Here is a 26,007-nt window from a genome sequence, read left to right on the forward strand (position 1 = left end):
AGACGTGGCACTGTACAGTGGAGGGGGGATGTCTGTATATGTATGGAGAAAAGCAGACGCTGCATCTTCCAGCATCGTAAAACACTGCCCAGTTGTCGATTCAGCAGTTTTGGATTCCCCGCCTGGATGACCACCAGGGAACTGGCCAAGCAAGAGGCACTGGAAACTCGCATGCGTTGGATAGAGAATGAATTGTCAAAAATTTAGAATTCGCCAGAATTCTAGACTTTATTGCCTTCAAACTTTCTGGAAAGGGTCAAGAGCTTTGTTTTTATTTCACAAACGTGATCCAGTGGTAATATGAGTGCCAAATGGTGTTATTTTCGAAAAAAATGGAGTTCAAAATAAATAAATAAACATGCCTGCGGGCATATTCGATATCAACGGTTGGAAAGAATTTGATATGATTTAGAAGTATCTTTCTATCATAAGCAACATGAGCGGTTAAAAATAACCACTTATTTTTATGCTTATTTATTATCATTTTTTAATTATTTTTATTTATTATTATTTTGTTTTCATTTATTATTTTTAAAGCAGAATTTAATTCTTAAATCTCCACGCACATTGTAAGAAAATTCGTTATTATATTCGTTTAATGGTAAGATGTTTAATAATAAATATACCCGCATAATACGATCATTAAACTCTGGAAATGGCTTTACATGAGAATTCGTTTTATATGCAAAAATTAACTACTAGAATAAAAACAATATATGAATTTAATGCTCATATTTTCATGCACTCTGTAAGAAAATTCGTTATTGTATTCGTTTAATAATAAATAATTGTAACACGATCATTAAATTCTGGAAATGTCATTACATGAAAATTCGTTACATAATATCAAGTTATAGTTCTTTTTTTAGCCCAAAGGGGCGTTAGACCCAAATAGCTATTAGTGTCGAAACAACATTTTGAGTCGTTCCACTTTCTGCATTGAAGTTCATTTTTCATACTTTTGCCACCAAATATTATCGCCCTATATTACATTTAAAGAAACTAAATAATGAAGAATCTGCATGAAACGGTACCTACAGCCATCCAATTTTGAATAACGTAATCCTCCAACCGAACATGGGCACTTGGAAGCCCGAATTTTAAATTTCGACTTTGTTTTATTATCAATTTCAAATTTTGTAAACCTTTAAAGAATGCTTGATCAACAAACTCAACGATTTCAAAGCGAACAACGGGGACACTGTACGAAAAAAAAACATTTTTATGTCAAGCGTGCGAGACTGTGTATCGAAAATTCTAAAGATAAGATGCTTTGCTGTTCTTAAATATTTTGCGATATTGCTGTTGAATTGAATTTTATGTGTTTTAAGTGCGAAGAGCATAATATCTATTAAAGAAAGGTAACAGAAACGTTAAGAAAACCCTTCTGATATAATATAAAATCTAAAAGCTTCCAGATTTTCTTTTGTTTTTGTAATATGCTAGTTTTTAATTTTTTTTTTTTTAAATATCATTTTTAGTTTTGGTTGTTAGATCTTTTTAGCGAAAGCTTAGCAAATCCGTCAGATTGGCTCGGGTTTTCGCATAGGTACGATACTTTCGCTCGGCACTCAAAGGAAACAATATGTTCAGTAATAAATACACCAGCGTAGCACGTTCGTTAAATTTCGAAAACGGCGTTAAATGTTGTTACACGTAATAGATAACTGTATAAGAAAACCAACCGGCTCGTTATCAATGTACATGATGCAAAGCACTATAAACACTCTTCTATTAAGTGCGATAATATCGTGAATACTCATAATATTGATTAGATATATTATTTATAAAGTAAACACATTTAAATTATATCAGTTAGGCATATACCCAAAAGATAAAATAAGCATTTAAATCACTATGACCTGCGTTTGCTGCCTTTAAATCGCTAAGTTTGCTTTAGCAATGTAAAATGAATATTATATTATATATACATATATATATATTTATATATATAAGCGGCTAAAGTGTGTGTCGCCGATAGTTTATTGTTGCCACTCGGAAAAATGAGCGCGGAAATTAACGTTTCCGCAGTTTTCAATTAATATTTCGGCCGATTAAAGTCGTACGAAGATGAGAACGATATCGATGGATTCGGAGAATTTTTTGGAATCCGAGGATACGCGTTTCGAATTTTAACTCGGCGCCGTTCTGTAGATATTCTAGAAAAAAGAAATTGGCATGTAGCCAAATCACTCTAATAGAGAAAACCCAAAAAAGAAAGTGGAAAATTTAGGGAAAACATAGGGAAAAATTAGTTTTTAATTAATATTTCGGTTAATTAAATTCCCAAGAAGACGCAAATGGTCAAAATGGCGTGCCACGGACCTGCGGAATCCAACAGTGTGCTTCGCTAAGCCCGGGAGCCAGCCGTTTCGGAGGAGATGATGTTACTTCACCCCATAAATATATGCGGCTCAACTGTCTGTTTGTCGCCGATAGTTTATTGGTTGCTTGCGTAACTGTACTAGCCAATAGGTGAAGTTGCCACTTTTTAGTGTTATGCTTATAATTATTATTTACACATGATTATTCTCATTTAGATATTTTATGTTTCCTTTTTTCATTTGTTGAAATGGGCATGGCCTGTCATGACCATAAGACCAACTTGTTTGGTTAGGCGGGTTGGGCTGCGTCCGCTACTGATACTGATACTGATACTGATACCCTTCTTAGTTCGGGCGCCACTGTAGAGAAATTATTATTATTATTTTGAAGAAGAAGAGGAAGTGAAGTAGCAGCAGTGCCCTGACCGGGACGCGAACCCTAGATGTCTCGAATACGTGCCGAGTATACAACACGAAGGGAGGCAGAAAGTGCCTTATAAGCTGTTCATTACGATTCAGGAAATTTATTGACCGATATTATACCCCTAAGCTAAATACTCAGAGAGAAACGGGGGAAAAAGGGGGAAGTTCTATATCTCCCGTTCTACTGGGCCGATTGACGAAATTCAAATTGCGTTTTCCATGTCTCGAAAGCGCACCTTACGATATATATTAGATTTATATATAGCACTGCTCTAATATAGGTATTTTGACACAAAATTGAACATTTTATGAAATGACATATCGCTTTTTTTATGCTTCAATATTGAATTCTACAATATTTGGTGAGAACATTTACCGAGAAATTAAAAAAAAAAATATCTTGGTGCACTTTCCAGTTTGCTCTAGAAGCAATTAACTTGGCGCAATTCTTAATTAATTAGCAACCTATTTTCGTTTCCCTTTCATTGTGCGACAGCGGGGAAAAAAAGGTGCATCGTTCATTCTTTCAAATAATTTTACGAAAGGGCGTAATCCACATTTGGCGTTACTATCGCTTGTAATAAATACTATGCCAAATTTCAAAAATGTGCCAATATACATATTCGCATATAGCTTTGGACATTTTGAATACTTTTTTGCAGATATGCCTAAAAATACATCTACTTTAGGTTGATGGTAAAAATGTTATAGGTTATGATGGAAAAATATTATCGAAAAATTTATAAAAATTAGTAAAATCTACAAATTAAAAAAACAAATCAGAAAATTTGCGAATTTTATTTAGATTGAACCTAAATTTCAAACTGTGAAACAAAGAATCAAGTAAGTTCAATAAAAAAAAGAGAGATTAATAAATATATACCAAATTCAATTAACAGCGAGGAGATAAAATTTTTAAAAACTACTTGCGCGATTTTTACAAAACTTGGCATTTCGGCGTGATTTGAGTCAAAGAATCAAAAGAGCCAAAAAAAAAATCGTATCTCAGTTAATAAAAAGTCCGATTTTGTGTCAGAATACCTACATTAAAACAACGCTATGTATAAATCCAATATATATCTTGAATTACGCTTTCGAGACATGAAAAATGCAAGTTAAATTTCGTTAATCTGTCCAGTCGAACGAGAGATATACGTAGAACTGTTCCTCTTTTTTTTTTTTTTTTTTTTTTTTTTTTTTTTTTTTTGTGCAGAGTGTATTTGCTTACTAAGGTATTCCGCCCACTAATGCCAGTTGCCAGTTTCTTTTCATCGATCTATAGATTCAAAGCAATTGTCTCCTTTATTGATTTTGCGGCAAATTACTGCGCGCCTGCAGAAATTTCACGATGGTTTCTCCCACTGCAGGCAAATCTCACAAGCACACACAGGAGGCTTTAACAACTTTCGCACAGAATTCAATTTGTACGAATGTTGAAGGTACAAGAGTAGAGGAATGTTAAAAAATTATAAATTTTATTTTAAAATATTTGTTTATTAACAATATTATTTATTTATCAATATCAATAAAATAAAAACAATATATGAATTTAAGTGGAGAATTTAACGATTCATTTTTAAGCGCTTTCAGGTGTTTTTAGCCCAAAGGGGCAATTTGGGCAAAAAGTTAGGCTATTTAATTACGGCAAATCCTCGAGGGCTATGTGCCTAAGGCGAGGGATGCCTTCGTGAAGGACTTTCTAAGGGAAACTGGCTCGTATATACGCTACACATGGGGAAAACGATGAAAACACCCATGCAGCCAGCCTGTTCGCGGGAAAATTTGGCCAGAAAGGATATTAATTTCATTTTGGCATTTTGCGTCGATTCACTTTTCAAACCGTTGCCACCACATATTACAGCCCTGCATTATGTTTAAAGAAATAAAGTAATGGAGAATCTGCATGAATGTGGTATGTATGTTTCTGCCCTGTGAAAAAACAACGGTACATAGAAGCATCCAGTTTTGAATAATGTAGTCTTCCATTCGAATATGGCCATGAGGAAGCCCAAATTTGGAATTTGTTTTATTGTCCATTTCATATTTTGTCAATCACTAAAAAATTTTTGATTAACAAACTCAACGGTTTCAAAACCAGCAATTGAAAAACTATGCGAAAGAGAAATACATTTTTATGTCCAGCACGCGAGATTGTGTATCGGAAATTCTAAAGATATTGTCTTTTAAGGAGCCATGTGACATATCGACTGACGGAATGCAACTATTTCGGGACAAAGGTTATTTCGGTATAACTTTTCTCAAAATAAACATATACTCTAAATTCTTTTTTTCATTTAAAATAGACAGCTTGTAGATTATATAAAACACATAAAGTGTAAATTTAAAGCTTAATTTTTTTTAAAAACCAGTTGTTTAATTTCTCTTATCTTTGACGAATAATCCGAGACAGTGCTAATTTGGTACACGCTTCTTAAAAATTACTGCCTCAAACTCCTTCAAATTTTGCATGATGGTTAAAAACATATCATTTAAGAATAATAAGCAATATTTTACATTTTACTTAGAAATAAAAATTATTAAAAATAAATTATTAAAATATTTTGAAAATCATAGAAAAAATAGTATTAAATTTTTAATATATCCAAAACTAATGATCATAAATTTTACATCTTGCGTAGTTTCAAAGAAATAGTTAAGGTAAACAACTGTGGAAAATTTAAACCTTCTGGGCTGAATAGTTTTCAAGAAAAGTGTACCGAAAGTTAAAAAAAAGCGTTTTGAGAAAAACTGAAGAAAATTATAAAAAAAAAAAAAAAAAAAAAAAAAAAAAAAATCATTTTAACATTTTCCTGCACCAAAATCATCTTGAACTGGCATTTCTGCATCTAGTTGTTTTTGTTTTATTAATCTAAGTACATTTTTGGCCATTTTAGAAAGCTTTTGGTAAACAAGATGGGCCTCACGAATTCTATCGCAATCTATTTCCGCAAAAACATTAACATATAAAACCCTGGTTATATTCCAAATAATTCCATTATTTATTTCGACTTTGTGCACCATCATTAAAAGATAATATCGCATCTAATAAATTTAATTTTAATATGATGACACCCAGAAAAACAGTTTTTGGTATTCGTGTCCAGATACAATTATTAAAACTTTCATTTGGGTTTTGAATTGTTGTTGTTCACTTGTCTGACGTATAACAGCGCAAGGAGCACCTGCCGTTGGCAACAGTCTTGAGCAGGTGATAATGCGATTTGGCTCAATTCCGCCCCCAAATTTGATGGAAAGCACTCCAAGGGGGACGGGTCCGAAGGTCTCCCACTCTTCTTCCCCTACCACCCACCTCTCGAGACAACTTTCTGCTCGCCGCATATTTTGGGTGCTTCCATTCCACACGGACACTATACATTTACAAACATCCATGCCTTCTCCGAGATTCGAACCCAGGCCCTTCGGCACGGCGGCCTAACCACTATACCAGTTCAGCGGTGGGTTTTGGCTTCTTCCATGAATGCAATTTGACAGTAGTCTTTTGTCAGAGAGACTTCTAAAGACTTATTCTCAGCTAATAAAAAACAGGTTCTAACAAAGAATGTTTATGAACATGCCTTTTACCAGCTGATATGGCTTTATTGTTGCCACACCAGACATCTGTCCGTTCTCAACTGGTGGGCTTGCTAGGTGCTTGTTTACACATTTTAATGAAAGATTTCGGTCTTAAAATTTCTAAACATGGATAAATTATATATTTTTAGAATCGTCTCAGGCTACTTTATTTTTTTAGCCCAAAATTGAAAATTTGAATAATTGAAAATTTTTATGTCATATGTCCCCTTAAACAGTGAGAAGAACATGGTATTTAAGTAGGAAACGTAACACTCAAAACGCTCCCTTGGGCGTAATATAAAATCTGAAAGCTTTTAGATTTTCTTTTCTTTCCTTTTTTTTTTTTTTTTTTTTGTGTGTGTGTCCACAAACTTGTCAAGAGTTAGTAGAATACCACATATCAGCTTCTTCTTCCTCACTTTCATTACGTATTTCAAACAACTCTTGCTTGTTGTTCAATTAAGTATTCATTTGACAGAGCTATTGAATGAGATTCGGTCAACGCATTAAGATCTTCATCGTTGATGTCCAAATTTAGTTCATTCATTTAGTTTGTGATAGTTTCCGGATTTTAATCAGCATTCCAGAAATCAGTCATTTGCGGATATAATTATTTCTTATTTATTTCAGCTCACGAGTCTACAATAATTTTTATTGTGTTTGATATATTACATTTCTTCCAAAAAATCTCTTAATGTAGTCCCACCTTCAGCGGCCGTTGCCTTGACGACACGTTTTTTACAAAACTTGGCATTTCGCATGATTTGAGTCAAAGAATCATTGTTGTCCTCATTATAAAGCTATTTGATCGTAGATGTCACTGTTTGATTCATTAACAAGACAGGTAGCATTGGGAGAGATAAAAGTCACAATATTTTCCGAGTAAAAATTCTGCACAGATTTTTGGTTGTCCTGGTGCATTGTGTAAGATAAATTACGGTTTGAATTGTAAATTTTTATCTTTCACGATATTTCTAAACTACCAGTACGAAATGGAATGTGAATTAACAAATATGCATCATTAATGTGTTCATTAACATTTATTTTTGATGTGTTCGCACGGACTATTTCTCGATGAGAAATAAGAGAACAAGAGAGCTCCGGTGATACCACCCCCTTATCAATGAGAGAGGGAGCGACAGCATGGAAACCAACAAGTTTTGCAATATCGACACAAATTTTTGAAAGTTTGTGAAATAGCGAATTTTGTAAAAATCGGGAAATCGCCTGTATTTTAAAACTAAGTTTAAGCAAAAAAATATCACGATTTATTTATAAAACACGAAATGCAACTAAAAAAAAAAAAAAAAAAAAAAAAAAAAAACGCATATAAAAATGGCGACATTACTTGTTAAAAACTGTTAATTGTGCATACATGGTTGCCAAAATTTGGCGCATTCTGAAAATTTGGCGACGTTTATTAAGGGGACTCGTACACCTTAAAATCCATAAGATTTTCGAATATGGGACTGTTGCAAGAATTGGAATAACTTATTTATTTTAAGAACAATTACTTCCAACTTTTTACAGATGACTACATAATATAGCTGTTTTCTGAAATAGTGATCAGAAAGTTTGTGTTGCCACAAATATTTTTATAATTTAATCCGATTTTTGACAAAAGTTTTCGTCATGTTTCCACCTTGCGCGAACAGTTTAAAACATTCTTTGCATAATTTAATTCCATATTTAATATATAGCTTTTATAATATTTGAAAACTACTGTGAACCAAAAAATTCTAAGAATTTCATGTTAAGTTTTTATTTTGTTTGGAGTTAAGTTTATAAAATGTATTTTATTAAAAAAATCTGTAATGTTTTCGTACATAAAATTTTTTAATATTAAAATATTCATCAGATTTTAGGTTCAGTTAAAAGATAGGGCTCATATAAAGAATTCCATCTAATTTCAAGTATGTACCATTAGCTATTTTTAAAATATCGTGCGCGCAAGGTGGAAACGTGACTAAATATTTTGTCACAAAGCGGATTAAATTACAAAAATATTTGTAGCAACACAAACTTTCTGATCACTATTTCAGAAAGCAGCTATATTATGTAGTCAGCTGTAAAAAGTTGGAAGTAATTGATTTTAAAATAAATAAAATATTCCAATTCTTGCAACAGTCACATATTAGAACGGTGTTAAGGGGTCTAAAGTGTATGAGCCCCTTAAGATAATTGAGATAATACATAAGTATCATTGACAAAATCAGATACACTCGTATATTACATTACATAACATTACTGATTAAAAATATTTTTCATACGCATTCACGATTTTGATTGAGATTTGCTAATGAAAAAAAGTATTATTACCTGTTCATCTTCAGCAATACATCTCCTCGGTTCAAATAGGCGTTAGTGAAGTCTGACCTTAAAGTGATAGCTTCGCGATAAAGCTGAAAATAATAATAAATAAAAGTTAGCGTGCTCATTTAGGCAGAATAATTAAAACCGATGGTATAGTAATTTAAATTTATACATGAAAACAGACAATAACATTTTAATATTTTCGTCACTTCCATGATATTGAAAATCACAAAATATTTTTGTTTTGTCATCCGAAGAAATTTATAAAAACAGTGGAACCCACAAGTCACCAAATTTCGATCACACATCGTCCTCCACCCGAACATGTGCACCTATACTCGAATTTAAAATTGCAATTTTTTATTTATTTTATATTTTATGCCATTTTAAGGCACTTTTTATTAAAGAGTCAGCGATATAAAAGTTTGTGTAGTCACCAAATTTCGATCACACATCGTCCTCCACCCGAACAGGTGCACCTTTACTCGAATTTTAAATTGCAATTTTTTTTTATTTATTTTATATTTTTATGCCATTTTAAGGCACATTTTATTAAAGACTCAGCCATATAAAAGTTTGTGTTGCCAATCAGTTATGCTACGATATTTATGTTTCAAATATAATCAAAAAAATTCAGCGACAAATACATTCAATTCTAATTACAAAACTCAGCAATATAAAAAAATAATGTTGCAACGGTCCAATATAAAATACTTTTATTTTTCACTCTCCAGTTTGTTACCATATGACAATTAATTTTCTTTCAAGTTTCTTCTGCTATTAATTAACAAACTAAGCGATTTAAAAGAAATAAAAGCAGATTCATTTCAGTTATTATTAATTACTAGATGGACTTTTGAAATTGCTTTAGCAGGTTTCATTGAAATCATTCCATCTATTTTTTCTCTTTGTACGAGGGAAAGGAAGTATTTTTTTTTTTTATTTTCGTGACAATGTACGTTGGAAGAGAATAAAAAGGCTCCTTATCCCAAAAATGGATTGTAAAATGCATTCAAAATGGGTTTAAAATGTAATTTTTCGTGACAACTGTACCAAATATGCCTCGCATAGCTCAAAAGTCATTACCCGTAGAACCTTGAAAATTTGTATAATAAATGGGATTGGCATAACACCTAGTTGTGCACCTCCCTTTTAAGCGCCGTCGACAATACCTAAAGAATATATATAACCCCTCTCTCTTGGCTTAAAAGTGGTTCTTACTCAGGCTTTATTTTCGCAATCGTATAGCTCAAAAGTGATTACCCGTAGAACCTTGAAAATCTGTATAATAAATGGGATTGGTATAACACCTAGTTGTGCACCTCCCTTTTCAGTGCCGTCGACAATACCTAAAGAATATATGAAGTGCAGAAAAAAATGTGTATAGCTTAATAGGCGTAGGAGGAAGTCTTTGGTTGGTGTCCACATCGGATTTTTAATATATATATATATATATATATATATATATTTTTTTTTTTAAATAGCTGCTTTAGAGATCGGCCGCTTGCGACTAAAAATTGCAATAAACGCCGAGGTAAATCTGAATCTTTGAATTCAAACTAATGATTCGCGAGGCCGTTTTTTACATAAATTACTGAAAAACGACTAAATGCAACAAATCGTTATTAAAGCGGAAATAAACGAACTGCTAACATTTTCCTAAATGTTACTGAAAGAATCAAATAATATTGGATTCCTTCGGAGAAATAAATGACGTCCTATCACGTGACATTTTAAGTACATAATTAGCAAGCCCTAAATTTCCCTTCAGCGTGTATTTAAAGCCGGAGACTTAGGGCGAAAACAGCAATAATCTGCACGATTTAGACTACGAGTATGGAATCAACAGTACTTAGAACTCAGCTCAAATGCAAAATTTCCTTCATTAAGTACTCGGTTAAGAAAATCACAATGCAATTAAGGTAATTGAGCAATTTGTTGGCAGTAAATTCTCCTCCTCAGCAAAACGTAATTTGCTTTCCCATTATTTGTATTTCTCTGTTTATAGGTTTGGCAGTTCATTAGAAGAAATATTATATTTATTGCACAGCTTTCATAGGTCCACAGAGTTACTTTTATTTTGACAACAGATTTTGAGTTTTTAGCACAAAGACGCAATTTTCCCAGAAAGGCTATTAATTTCGTTTCGGCATTTTGTGTTGATTCGTTATAATAGGTGTACCTCTTTTTAAATTGTTGCTGCCAAATATTACAGCCCTGTATCATATTCAAAGTAATGACATAATGAAGAATCTGCATTCAATTCATTATAATGAAGAATAAACGTATGTATTTTTCTCGCATCGTAATAAAACAAAGGTACCTAGCGATATCCAATTTTCGATAACGTACGTCTCCACGCGAATATGGACATCTGAAAGCACGAATTTGAAATTTGTTTAATTATTTGTTTCATATTTTGTAAAGCATTTATGAGTTTTTGATTAAGAAACTCAACGATTTCAAAGTGAGCAATGGCAACACTGTATGAAAAAAAAATAGTTATGTCCAGCGCTCTCCCGCGAGACTGTGCATCGGGAATTTCAAAGATATGCTCTTTTAAATATTTTGTGATATTGCTGTTTTATAGTTTAAGTTCGATGAACATCTTTATATATATAAGCGTCTAAAGTGTGTGTCGCCGATAGTTTATTACCGTTTATTACCGTCGCCGATAGTTAAAAATGAGCGCGGAAATTAACGTTTCCTCAGGTTTTAATTAATATCTCGGCCGATCATAGTCGTACGAAGATGAGAACCGTATCGATGGATTCGGAAAATTTTTTGGAATCCGAGGATAAGCGTCTCGAATTTCAACTCGGCGCCGTTCCGTAGATATTCGAGAAAAAATAATTTGGCACGTAGCCAAATCCATGTAATAGGGAAAACCCAAGAAAGAAAGTGGAAAATGTAGGAGAAAATTAGTTTTTAATTAATATCTCGGCTAATTAAAGTCCCAAGAAAACGCGAATGGTCAAAATGGCGTGCCACAGACCTGCGGTGTGCTTCGCTAAGCCCGGGATTACGTTTCGGAGGAGATGATGTTACTTCACCCCATAAATATATGCGGCTTAAGTGTCTGTTTGTCGCCGATAGTTTATTGGTTGCTTGCGTAACTGTACTAGCCAATGGGATGAAGTTGCCACGGCACAGGGTTGCCGTTTCAATTGAGGCGTTGAAAATTTCCTGTAAAACTTGCTTTTGCTATGACCGTCCATAAGTCTCAGAGCCAAACGCTTAAGCGTGTTGGCATTTTTTTAACTGAGCTTGCATTTGGACACGGTCAACTTTATGTTGCCTGTTGAAGAGTTCGTGAAAGAACGGACGTCAAATTAAAAATAATGGATGGTTCTCTGCAAGGCGAGCTTAAAAATAATGGAAAGATATACACAAGAAAAGTTGTGTGTAAAGAGATCTTTGACATGTAAATTAACATTTCATTATTTAAATCACCTTTATTGATTGAGCTAGCGCTGGGCTCTTAAGAAATGTACCGCCAGTGGTTTCCTTCTTTGCACTCTACTTTAAGCAATTAAGCAAGTAGAAGGGGGAAACTTTGTGGAGCAGTAAGCAAAAATGCGTCATCGCCGCCTGCCCTGGGTAATTCAGTTTAAATTAGCAGACATCTTTGCACAAATCATTTTAATTACAATTTATAATATCTAAAAAAGCGGTCATTCCGTATGACCGCCGGGCTTTCTAGTATTTTATAAATAAAGATAGCACACAAAACGTTAAAAAACGCCCCTTTGGGCGTAATATAAATCTCAAAGCTTTCAGATTTTTTTTACTTTTTTTGGGGGGGGGGGCAGGGGATACATTTAGATAGTTTGAAATATATGTTCTTATATTCAGGAAAAATTTCCACAACAGGATGGTTCTGTATCCAGAAATAGCCAAAAGTAGCCAAGCAGTTAAAGGCTGCTGAACACAGATGATGTCTTCGGTTCGAAACCAAGCGAACGGGTAAGCTGCATGGCCAAAGAATATGTATTGTTAAGAAGGAAAACTTCGCAGCAGCAGGAGTGGCTTCCTTCGAACGAAAATAGAAACAGCTGCGCATGCGTGAAACATCTGTCGCCAAAAAGAAACAAAGCTCGAAGCTGATGTCGAAGTTCAAACAGGTTCGACGCTTACATTTATCAAGAGTTTAAAGCGGTGTGACTCCATTTTTTTCCCCTCCTTATTGACGGATATAAAATCAGACATCAAACTGCGATATGGATAATGCAAGTTCAACAGCCAGCGAAAGTGAAACTTCACCTAAATTTCTTATGCATCTTAACCCGTGTTCCTCAATTTCCTGTACACGCAGAGGAGGAGGAAAATCTCGGCCAGGTCCGGTACATCACAGAGGGGGGAATTCTCGCCAACAGGTTCCGTCGCCAAATCCCTTAGCGAATTTTCCCTCTCCTTTCTAGTGGCGTAGAAGACAAATTGGTTTACATTACGTCTATGGAGCCTTTCCTTCTTTACGTAGACGTTCTTTGGCATGGCTGAGGTGCATATGTATCTTGAATACAACCAAAGCTTTCATTAGAAAGTTCTACATGGAGGCATGCTTCTCTAACGAGGCACAGGAACGAAGTGCTGTGAAAGTTTTCAGTTCTCAACCCCGCCTTTAGAAAACGAGGGGGGCCATAAGGGACAAGCGAACTAACCCGCCGGTCCGCAGGAGGGTCGCTCACTCCTCTACCACGAAAGAACTTCGCGACGAGTTTCCGTGTAACCGGTCAAAGACGTTTCCCGACCAGCAGTAGCAATTCTCAACCACCGGCTGGTATCTCGCCCTTGCCCGCAGACCTAACGCTGCGAAGGAACGGCTGGCCTAGTGCCGTTCGTAAAAGCCCATTAAGGTTTTTGCGCTCAGAAGGTTTGTCGCCGAGCATCTTGAGGCAAATACCCTTCGTGCGCTTTGCCATATTAAAATAAACAACTAAACATTGCTTGAAAAGCCGCCCAGACGGTATAGTGGTTAGGGGAGTCGGCATAGTGGTTGGGGGAGTCTGACTACGATACCGAAGGGTACGGGTTCGAATCCCGGAGAAGGCTTGGATGTAAAATTGTCTGTCTCTTCATAGGAGGCAAAGGTGGCTCACCTGTTAGGTGCTTCCATATTCTGGGTTCCAGAACTGACCTGCATGTTCAAATTGGAACCATGACAAGCCAATTCTATCGGGACGTCATTCTGGAACAACATGTACGTTTGTTTCGGGGCGCCATGGGCGCCCAATTTGTGTTTATGGATGACAACGCCCGTCCTCACCGTGCAAACATCGCAAGCGAATGGCTTCAATCCAAAGATATCCCCCGTATGGACTGGCCAACATTCTCACCGGACTTGAATCCAGTAGAGCACGTGTTGGACATGCTTGGCCGACGAGTTGCAGCTCGTCAACCTCCTCCTACATGTCTACCGGAACTTCGGAGAACATTGCTTTTTGAGTGGTGTAATATCCCCCAAGATCAGATAGATAATTTGATACTCAGCATGCCTAGGCGTTGTACGGACTGTATTGCATCGTCTGGGAGACATACAGTGTATTAACAATCATACCAACCATGTAATATTGGTGTTTTGTAAATAGGTTTTTTTTTTTGTAATTTGCTCCAGGGAGAAAAAATTCGCTAATTTTTTTAATAATATCAAACATATAGCATCTTTTTTTGCTCTTTACCTTTTGTTTAATAAATAAGCTTTACAAATAAGTCAAATTTGTTTTGCTTCTAACTTTTCCTTTGCCTGATTTTGCATTATACTTATTTTATGGACATGAGTGTAATTTCTTTAAATATAAGACGGCGATAATATATGGTGGCAACGATTTGAAAAGTTTTCGACGCAAAATGCCAAAACGAAATTCCAAAACGTCCGTAAGGGCAAATTGCCCTTTGGACTAAAAACATTGCCTGAAAATAAGCAAACTAAAGTTCCTTTTACAGTTACCTCGGTATCCCTGCACTTTGAAATACATCTTGTTCGGAAGTGGAAATTTTCGCTTGGTAAACTACATTTGGTTGGTGTTGCTAGTAAACGCAGTATTTGTTAAAGGAACCGTTCGATATCCCATAAGCAGCATTTGGTTAGCGATTTCTGTTTAAGATGTCATTAAAACAACCTTTGCTATTATTATCCATCACCCAAATCATTAATGAACAGCTCAAACTAATGACGTTACAGTCTTCAGCCACACACAGGACATTGTACATAGTAGATTTACACTATCACAGGTTTCGTGTAACAGGTGCAGGTCTCCATAAAGTTAAAAAAAAAAAAAAAATATGAAAGGATTCAGATTTTAAATGTGACCCAATAGAGTTTGTTAAGGTTTCTCATGCTGTCTCTGGGCTCACAGGTTTACAAGTCTGCTCTCGCACTAACTCATGCTAACCTTTTTTTTTTTTTTTTTTTTTTTTTTGTCTTTTTAGCTTTATTATTAAGCATCGTTTCGTTCGCAATACGGCATATACAATTCAACAGCAAAATCATAAATTTTTTCAAAGCAGCGTGTGTTCAGAATTCTCGATACAGAGTCAAGTTTTGGCATATATTTTTCTTTTTCCTCCCCCCCCCAGTCTTTTCTCAAGTTCATCATATCAGCGTTCAGTTTTATTAATAAGATGGCTTACAATGTTTTTTTGTCTTTTTATCATTAACGTTTTGCGCGTTTACTTATTAAATGTCACGTTCTTGGCGAATACGCCAAACAGAATTCCATTCAAAGATAAAATCGTAAAATATTTCAAAAACGGCAGGCAGATCTTTCGAATTTCTGACAACAGTCTCGCGCACCGGAGATAAAAATGTTTTATTCTGTAGTGTTGCCACTGCTCGCTTTGAAATCGCTGAGTTCGTTAATCGGAAACTCGTTAAAGTTTTATAAAATACGAAATAGATAATAAAACAAATTCGGACTTCCAAGTGCCCACGTTCAAGTGGAGGACTACGTTATTCAAAACTGGATGGCTGTAGGTACAGTTGTTTCTCCACAGAGTGAAAAACATGCATACATTTATGCAGATTCTTCATTATTTAATTTCTTTAGTTATAATACAGGGGGATAATATTTGGTGGCAAAAATTTGAAAAACTGTTCACCATTTATAGTTATTCAACGCAAAATGCAGTTTCGAAACTAATATTTCATTCGGAACTGACGTCCCTTTTGGGGTAAAAAAAGTTAAAAAGTAAATTCACCATATACATTCTATTCGTCAAGCTTTACATGCCTCAAGATAATTCATGATGTAAATTAATTAACGAATTCGTAAGGGAAATAAACAAAATCAAATATGTAATGTGCTTCTCTATGTATGAATTTCCATATAACACTTCTTTCAACAGCGAGGAAAGAAAACGAAAGCATTAGAATTAAAAAAAAAAAATACTAAATCATAAATGTAATTTTTTTATCAATTAAACTGAACCTTTCAATCAGAAATTCTTACTTTTTTTTCCTTCTTATTGGTAGAAAAGTTATAAATTCATCAAATTAAGTAATCTCATTAAAATAAATCTTAAGAGATTTTCGGTATTAATATGAGAGGGTTTCCCCCCCCCCCCCTTAGCTGGAATAAAATTATTTTTAAATAATTTTGGAATCGGAAAGGGAAAAAAAAAATCAATATAAAAACGTAACATTAAGCAAACCAAAAAAAAAAAAAAAATCGATGATTCGATAATGAGTTTTTCAAGTCTGTGTTAATGAAAACTCGAAGATGATGGCAACTGATGGCATTCTGAGCTTTAAATTTATTGCTCTGCATACAAATTAATATGCATTTAATAGCTATGTATTACTTTGTGAGCAATGCAATTATTTTAATTTTAATTCTCAAATACGCATAAATGCATTTTCGAGAGGGTTTTTACTTAAAAAAATCGTAGTTCTTCCTGTTTCATGGTTCTACAACTGCTTAAAATTTATGATAAATAGATATATATGTAATAATAAAATTCCATAGTCAAGAATACACTTAAAATTCTAACTACATGTTCTTTTCATTTTTTAATGACGACGGTCTCTTATTTGAAAGTACGTGGAATTAAATCCACAGCCCCGTAGTCAAGTTGTTTTTCCCGACTTTTCTACACGTACAGTTATAGAATGTTCTGGAAATATTTAAAGCGAACTGGTTTGGCTGACGAGGCTGACGTCATTTCTTGGAAGCTCCGCCTTTCCAGAGGCTATAAAAGGACTCGCAAAAGAATATCGGGGGCTTTTTCTTAAATGTCACGATGCAGTAAACTTCATACTAAAAGTTATCAGTAATTCTTTTTATTTACTCCGGATATCTGATTTTGTAACTGCTATTTCTCCTGACCAATATTAAATGGATCCTGTTTTTTTAAACTTATCGTCTGATAATTTAAGCTACGACTACATTTATGATTATTCAACAATCTATTTATTCCTGACAAAAGCTGGTACATCACATATATTTATTTAAAAAAATCCATTTTTGAATATCGCATCCCGAATCACGGGATCTAACATGAAAATGAAGGTGATGTATTTATTTATTTTAATTGGAAGAGAAACATGTCGATGTAGAATTTAAAATAAAGTAAAAAATGCATATTTAGAATAACTTGGATTTTAACAAACTTCTGTTCATTTTGATGGCGGTCAGATAAAAGTTCTTGTTCTTTAGACGGGGAAAATGTTACTAAAATACTTTCGCTTTTTTATTATCGAAAATGAAGAAGAGAAAATGTGCAAACGCAAATGTGTGAAGACGTACCTACTTAGAAAAATGTACGCAATATATTTTAGTAATATATAATTAGTTAGTACACATGCCTATTATTAATGGTCAATATTATGTAAGTTCATGGATAAAATCTATGTTAGATGCATTAATGACATTTACGGAACAACCACACTTTGGTGATAACCTGCTTAAATGGGATCCAGTCATGCATCCTCCCCGTTTTTTCATTCGTTGGCATAGACCGTTGGAGTAGATCCTTAGGGCTCTATACAGACACGAGATGGCGAACCTTCTGCGTTTGCCTAAAAATTAGTTTTGTTTAGTTAAGGAAGCAGCTCAGTCGTTAGCTTGCTTCTACGGACCAACAGATGGAGGGTTCTAATAACGACGACAACTTCAGTTTTGTAAGCGCATCTCAGCGATACGGAGCACTGAGGAAGACTTGGAGAATCTAAGATCGAGGGTTCGATCCTCGTTTTTTTTTTTTTTTTTTTTCATTTTAATTCTCGACAGAGCTCTCCGCACACCGTGTGCATTAAAAAAGTTCCGCTTGTTTGGATTAATAGATTTCAACTACTAAAGCCCTACGAAATAAGTCAAAATTGTACTGATAAAGGCACTCTAGGCCGTACACCTTTCAACGATTCTGAGTTTGGCGAATCAAAATTCGCAAAAAAAAAAAAAAAAAAAAAAAAAAAAAAAATCTGAAATTTTTTAGATTTTAAATTACGTCCAAAGGGGCTTTTTTTTAACGTTTAGAGTGTTACCTTTATTTATTAAATATCACGTTCTTTGCACTTAAACCATAAAATTCAGTTCAAGAGCAATATCGCAAAATAATGTTAAATTAAGCATATCTTTAGAATTTCCGATATACACAGTCTCGCGAGCTGGAGATAAAAGTATTTTTTTTATATATATAACGTTGCCATTTCTCGCTTTTAAAGCATTGAGTTTGTAAATCAAAAATTCGTTAAAGTTTTACAAAATATAAAATCTATAATAAAACAAATTCCAAATTTGGGATTTCAGATGCCCATATTCGCAGTAGGATTTCGTCATTCAAAATTCGATGGCTCTATGTACCATTGTTTTATCACAATGCGAGAAATAGACAATCATTTATGCAGATTTTTCATTATTTAATTTCTTCAAATATAATGCAGGACTCTAACATTTTGTGGCAACAGTTTGAAAAGTGAACCGACGTTTATGAGTCCGACGCAAAATGCCAAAACGAAAGCAATAGTCCTTCGGGACTGAAATCCCTTTGGACTAAAAAACCCTAGCTTAACTCTGATACTGTGTCACGTATAAAACCGTCCATCTCTGTTACCTGTTTGCAAGAAACCAACATTTTTGTGTAATGTAACTGCCAGGACTTAATTTCTAAAATTAGAAGTGTCGAAGCCCTATGGAAGACCGTCAGCAAAGAGGAACAAGAGTAAATAAATAAATAAAATGACTGTTAAACGCATTAATAATTTTAAAATTAAATAGATAATTATTATAAAGTTAATTAATTGCTATTTAATTAATGTTTATAAATTGTTATTTAATTAATAATTATTATATAACTAGCGACTCGCTCCGGCTTTGCACGGGTATAAAATATATAGCCTATGTCACTCACTGAAAAAAATGATTAAAATCGATCCAGTAGTTTTGATTTATTCATTACTGCCCGTGGGCCGCATGCGTTAAATGTGGAGTAAAACAATTCCCCTTTCCCTATACCATGAAGATTTCCTGCTATCTTTGGAATATCTAAATTCATACACTACATTTTTACTTATTTACTTTTTACCTATTTATTTTATTTTTACAACAATTAATATATTACAGAATGTCTTTATATACAACGTTCACAGCTTTCTTGTCATTAGTGAATGCGTAGTACAGTGATTGCCTAACTGATACGTTGTCGCGCTGAAAAGCACGTTTTTATTAAGTATATTGTTATTTTCCTCGCTAGAGAGCTCCGATAATAAACGCGCCCGATCGCTGCTAAATTCAAAGCGCTGTAGGGAGAACCGCTTAGACTTAGACTTAGACTCTATAATGGACCGAGCTACTGCGAAGAGCAATGTTGCCGGTTCCAGAATTAAAGCCCAAGGGCACTTGACATAAATAAGTCCAGACGTAGAGAAAATCTCAGATGAGAAAACGGAGATAAGGGGAAGAAGAGAAGTACCAAAAGGAGCAAGACAATCCAATCGGACAAGTTCGCAAAATGTGACGAGCGATCATAGCTTTCAAGGAGGACCCAAGACAATGGAAATCAATGACAACAATACGAGAAGATACACTACAGCAATAGTTCCAATGACAATTCAAATACAATTAAATAACATCAATCAGTAGTGCTAAATACAACACAATACAAAACAGCTATACAACACAATTTAAATACAATTATTCAACGAAGCTACAGAAGAACTTCAATCAAAATCAGATGCATTGGAAGTATAAATAGCTAACAATTGAGGATCTAAGTGAAACGGCCTCCGACGCGCTATTTATAGGCACGTTCTCGCCGCCCCGGCCGGCCGGTACCGCCACAAACGCTACGTCCCGCAATTTTTAAATCTGTAGACCTTTTCAATGTGTACAATACTTAGTACATTATTTTGATAAATCTCGTAGGGTTCAGCCTGCGTTTGCAATGCAAGCGAGAAAAATGTAATTATTTACGACATCACATTAGAAACCTAAAAAATAACAGTATTTCTCCACTGTTTAATGGATGTTATTATACATATAAACCTTCCTCTTCAATCACTCTATCTATTAAAAAAAACCGCATCAAAATCCGTTGCGTAGTTTTAAAGATTTAAGCATACATAGGGATACAGGGACAGAGAAAGCGACTTTGTTTTATACTATGTAGTGATTAAAATTAAATTAAATGTAAAGAGATAAATTAAAATTTAATAAGCGATTTTTAATATGATTTTATTGCTAAAAATAAAATTCTCGAGATAAAATTTCTACTGAAATTGTTATTCAATTACATAAAAGAAGTGCCACAACCTTCTTATTTAGAGCTCCGGTGCACTCGGGCTAGAATTATGATTTATTACAAAAAATAAGAACCATCGGGATCCGGTGGGCTCTGGAGAAATTTAAGTTCTGATCGTAGGAGGCAAAAAAGTTCTTTTATCATCACAAAAATTAAATATACTTAAAATATAACTGATGGAAATTAAGATAATGCTAAAAAGAGGGCGAAACTGAATGAGGGCGTGAGGGTATGAGTGGGTGGAAACAACAAATGAGGGGAATCTTGGTGAGAGAGAACGTTCTCTTTGACCGCGGCTCTTTGCTCATATAATTACAGCCATCAGGGGGATGTGTGTCAGTGGTAAAATGAGTCCTGAATCTGACTCATAAGGATGAATGCAAAGTTGCTGGTTACGCTTTTCGACCCCTCCGTATTTGGTTACATTAGTGGATACTCTGGGAAGATGATGTATAGGACGTGCTTGAGAAGTTTACCTCAGTATTTCACTCTTATTCTACTCGCTGTCACTTAACGCACATTTAAGAACACAAATTTTCCTTCAATCGAGGATAACTAACTATAACCGTCAATAACAGTACACTAGACACGATGGCATGGCGGGAAATTTACGCGTTCTTAAACAAATTCCCCCAAATTTATTGCCCTTCTTAAAGGGAAAGGTTTCCGCATGTGAGTGTGGGGACTTTACTTGAACTTCGCATGAGCTCGTATTTCTAGGGAAATAGAGTATTGCAAGATCTACTTATTGTTTTATAAAAAACTCAGTTTTATAAAAAGAAGTACTGGAGCTCATCTTATTTAAGGTTCCGGTGCGCTCTGGCTAGAATTGTAATTTATCTTAAAAATTCAGAAGTACCGGAGCCGGGCACCGACGCAATTTAATCACTGCTTTTTCCCAAAGCTGAACATTAAATCACAGAGATAAGCGCAGTGCATGTTACAATGAGAAAGACATGTTACAATGAGAAGGTTGCAAGAAACTAACATTTTTGTGTAATGTAACTTTTCGTCTCCGTCGACGCTTTGGAAATGCGTGCCACTCGAAATGGGTTCGCGTGTCATAGGTTTGCCATCCCTGAAATAAACCAATTTGTAAACGTATGCTGTAGTCCAAGAAACAAAAGACGAATTTAAAGTACTATGGCAGTGGTATTTCTTACCAGCATTTATCCATACAAAGAACAGCTATGCAAGAATTGGCAGGCACATCCATCTCATTGACGACACTACCAACATTTACTTAATTTTTAGCTAATAAGAAACAAATTATCTAAACTTAAATAGACTTGAATTACATAGATTAAATAGAGCTGAAGAATTAATATTCTATATCAATTTTTTCTATTAATTTAATTACTAAATAATAACATAATATTACAGTTTCATTTTTTTTAAATCCGAAGAGTTATTAATTTCGCTCTGGCATTTTCCGTCGATAAGGTAACACGCAAAAACGCTCCTTTACACGTAACCATAAAATCTGAAAGCTTTCAGTTTTCTTTACGTTTGTTTTTAATTTTTATTATTATTCCAAAGGGGCTTTGTTCCTGAAGGACTATTGTTTTCGTTTAGCGATTTTTCGTCGATTCACTACAAACGGTGAATCACTTTTCAAACTGTTGCCACAAAGTATTATCGCCCTCTGTTATATTTAAATAAATTAAATTATGAAAAATCTGCATAAATATATATATATTTCTCACAATGTGATAAAGCAACGGTACATAGAGCCACCAAATTTTGAATGACGTAATCCTCCTCGAATATGGGCACGTGGAAGAACAAATTCGAAATTTGATTTTGTATTATTATCGATTTCCTATTTTGTAAATTTTTAACGTATTTTTGATTTACAAACTCAAGGATTTCAAGGCGAGCAATGGCAACGTTGTACAGAAAAAACATTTTTACCTCCAGCGCGTGAGTCTCTCTGATAGGAAATTCTAAAGATATGCTTATTTTAAAGCTATTTTGCTATATTGCTGTTGAACTGAATTTTATGGTTTAAATGCGAAGAACGTGATATTTAATAAATAAATGTAACACACAAAATGTTTAAAAAAATTACCCTTTGGCGGTAATTTAAAATCTGAAACATTTCAGATTTATTATTATTATTATTATTATTATTTTAGTTTCGAATGGTGGCACTACTCGTTATAGGTATTAGCTACTACTAAGGTTGGAAGCGATGGTCACTTTATTATGGAAGCACCTAATATGTGGGCCATCGTTGACTCCTATTGAATGAAGAGACAGGTGACAGGTGGCAACAGGACAGGGCACCCGGACGGCTTTCTATGACTACTCGGGTGTTACCCTGGCCCTGCAACCATCTAGAGACTTCACAGTTGTAAGACGCTTAACAGATGTGTGCTCAATACATGTCACGTTACATCTACAGTATTATATGTGCACTGTCCATTACTGTGCTGTTAGCCTTGAACGGCACGTCGGCTCGTGGATAACTAAAAACAGTTACATTTCCATACTACGGATACACATACCATTGCTGTCCTAGCTACTTTAGTAAGCTTTGAGAATCGTTATGCCAATTATGTTTATTGCATGTGCCCTATTCCGGCCTGCAGAGGTCTATGCCCATTTTTTATAGCTTGTCCATTATGCTTTTAAGCTTTTGCCGCGTGCCTCGATGTTTTACGAAGAGGCGTTTGAAAGGCAGAACATTGGTGGTTGGGAATTTGATGTGCCATTCTGCTGTTAAGGGGCACTCCGTGACATAGGGGTCTGGTGAGCCCAAGTTGTCACAGACACACATATTGAATGAAGAGACAGTTTACATTCACGCCTTCTCCGGGATTCGAACTCGAGTTCTTCGGTACGGCTGTCAGATTCACCAACCAGTTTTCTATCTGGATGGCGATTAAGTACCAGTTTAATTAATAGCATTTTAAAAGTAAGTTTAGTGATATAAACATGTAGGTAAAAACAAAAACAAAAAATGCTTTCGATTACTAAGTTAATCCGCAGAACACTATAATTTATAAACGTAGACCCCACTTGAGGAAGCTTTGAGAAACAATAGCTAAAGTATAATGATTTGAAGAAAATATAAATTTCAACAAAACCCTTATTCTCACCACGGTGGTGGTGTATTGAGAATACGGCAAAGTACTCTAGGGCTATCTGCCTAAGGGGAGGGATGCCTTCGTGGAGGACTTTCTAAGGGAAACTGGCTCGTATACACGTTACAGATGGGGAAAACCACGAAAACGCCCATGCAGCCAGCTCGCGGGATTCAAACCTCGGACCGAACTACCAGTGTTTAGCGATTTTACCGCTCGGCCGCTGGTGGGCTATTACCAACACGAATCACATGGTTATGTGAGTATTATCAACTGAAATCTGGTTGAACTTATATTATCAACTGAAATTTTTCGTTATGCCGAAAGTAACAATAGAATCGAAACGTGTAACAAAAGAAACATCAATGTAGCTTTTTCTTTTGCTACAGAATATTTACAGGAAGGTGCACAAAGGTAGATTCCCGTTTATCAGCAGCTACCAAGTAGAACAGGAAAAAAAAAAGGTGGAGATGGGCTCAGTCTACCTCCCGTTACGCTATTAGTCGACATCAGCACAAACTCCTTAATCGCCAGACATGACTAACAGAATAGCAGGACCCCTGGGACCTCAGATAAGGCCGTGACTTCACTAGAGAGGCAGAAAAAAAAAAAAAAAAAAAGTACTCACCGCATCCGCTTCTTCCAATCTGCTGTCGTTGCGAGAGATAAGGAAAGCCAAGTTGAGGAACAACTGCAAATGATTTGGAGTGACCCTCACTTCACGTTCTTTTGTCTCGGCAGGCCCAGGAAACAAAGCCTTGGCCTGGAAAGATACAGATATCTTTGTAGATTGATAGCAGTACATAAGAGTGTTTTTCTGAGCAGAAGATCGTTCGTTACATTAACGTATTAGATACTAACGCTTTAAGGTTTAATTACTCACAAGGTATTACGTCCCTACATGTGAGGCCTAGTTCATGCTGCCTTGGCTTTGGTTCTTAAGAGAAAACATTATTTCTCAGGCTGAAGTAGTTTTGTGCTTACAATGGAAAAAAAAAAAAAAAAAAAAAACTAATAATGAAATGCCACACGGCGGATTTTATTATAAACTACTGTACGCGCCGTTTATTGTAATCGCATAATCGCATATGACCCCGATTATTTTTATAATATTAAGTGAATGATAATGTTAAACGATGACAAGAATGTGCTCTGCAAAATAGCAATGGAATTTAACTAATTTAGAATCACTGTAATTAAAACATATAAATGGGTATATTTTTTGCAATTTTTCGTTGTCATAATTAAAATGCTGAAAAAGCTAATAAAAATGCTCATTTATGGATGGATTAGGATTATTCAATTATGGCAAAGCACACGAGGGCTATCTGCCTTAAGGAAGGGATGCCTTCGTGGAGGACTTTCTAAGGGGAACTGGCTCGTATACACGTTACACATGGGGAAATCCACGAAAACGCCCATGCAGCCAGCCTGTTTCGGGATTCGAACCTCGGACCGAACTACCAGTGTTCAGCGTCTTTACCGCTCGGCCGCTAGTGGGCTTGTTCATTTATGAGTGGTTCATAAGGTTGCAGGGTTCTTACCTCCTTTTGTTTGACGAACGTCGAGGAACCTAGTGAACGGTGCAGCAACTTATTGCTGAGTTCAGAACAACTAAAAAGTAGACTCGAGAACGGTTCAATTGCCCTTTTATTCACTAAAATAAGAATAACAGTCGGCCCCCTTCGCTGGCTTACAGGAAGCCTCTACTCGGACTTTAACTCGGAATAATAAATAAGAAACTAAGCTATAATTAACTAAACGAGACTTTCCCGATGCCAGACACAATTATCTAACGTAGTTGGCCCTTAATTTAAACTAGCCGGCGAATATCAATAGGCACGTATAATACGGCCGGGCGACTTATCCAGAAGGCAAACAGGCGCTACTAAGAACGCCTAGCACCCTTTATCGAAGTTACTTGAATCTTCCTTAAATACTCCTTCTAACTCATTTGCATTCAACGCTACTCCAAAAACTCGTTCTGGTAGGGAGTTGTAAGTGAAAACAAGAATTGATAGGAAAGAGTCTCAAAATTAAAATAACTGTTATAAAATTAAAAGCTACCTTACAACGTTTCTGGAAATTATCTAACTTTTGTTGTATGGAACAAAATCGACTGTTACTGAAAATGTATGTCAAAATCAATAGAGTTATTGAATACTGAAAATCTTTTTTCCATCAGTTACTTAATTTTAAATTACTGACTGAAACGATGTTTGATGACGTAATCCCTTACTTGGCGACATTTTTCGGCAACCTGATACTTTTCCATAATGCATTTTAAATTCATTTGGCGATTTCACTTGAGTTTAAAATATTTATTCTGTAGTGTTTTGATCCTATTAACCGAGTTGTCGTGTTATGTTATGCAGAATTCAAATTATGGCTCACTACCAGCCGAGCGGTAAAGTCGCTGAACACAGGTAATTCTGTCCGAGGTCCGAATGCTGGGCAGCGGACTGGCTAATCGGTGTTTTTATGGTTTTCCTCATGTGAACGTCGATACGAGCCAGTTTCCTTTAAAAAGATCACAAGATTTCCTTCCC

At 35.2% G+C, this 26,007-nt stretch overlaps 1 protein-coding gene across 1 annotated transcript in view; it reads right to left on the reverse strand.

Moving 5' to 3' along the window:
- LOC118202547 (protein O-mannosyl-transferase Tmtc3-like) overlaps positions 1-26,007 on the reverse strand; it is a 707,071-nt gene that overhangs the window by 65,272 nt on the left and 615,792 nt on the right. Inside the window, exons 14-15 of the mRNA XM_085824627.1 lie at positions 24,087-24,221; positions 8,640-8,722 (exon numbers count right to left, since the gene is read on the reverse strand). Coding sequence (XP_085680753.1) covers positions 8,640-8,722; positions 24,087-24,221 — 218 coding nt within the window. The remainder of the gene's footprint in view (positions 1-8,639; positions 8,723-24,086; positions 24,222-26,007) is intronic.

Source organism: Stegodyphus dumicola, chromosome 10, assembly GCF_044657685.1.
Source record: "Stegodyphus dumicola isolate Sdum_Otavi_A_Nest chromosome 10, ASM4465768v1".
In the NCBI taxonomy this organism is placed as follows: Eukaryota; Metazoa; Arthropoda; class Arachnida; order Araneae; family Eresidae; genus Stegodyphus; species Stegodyphus dumicola.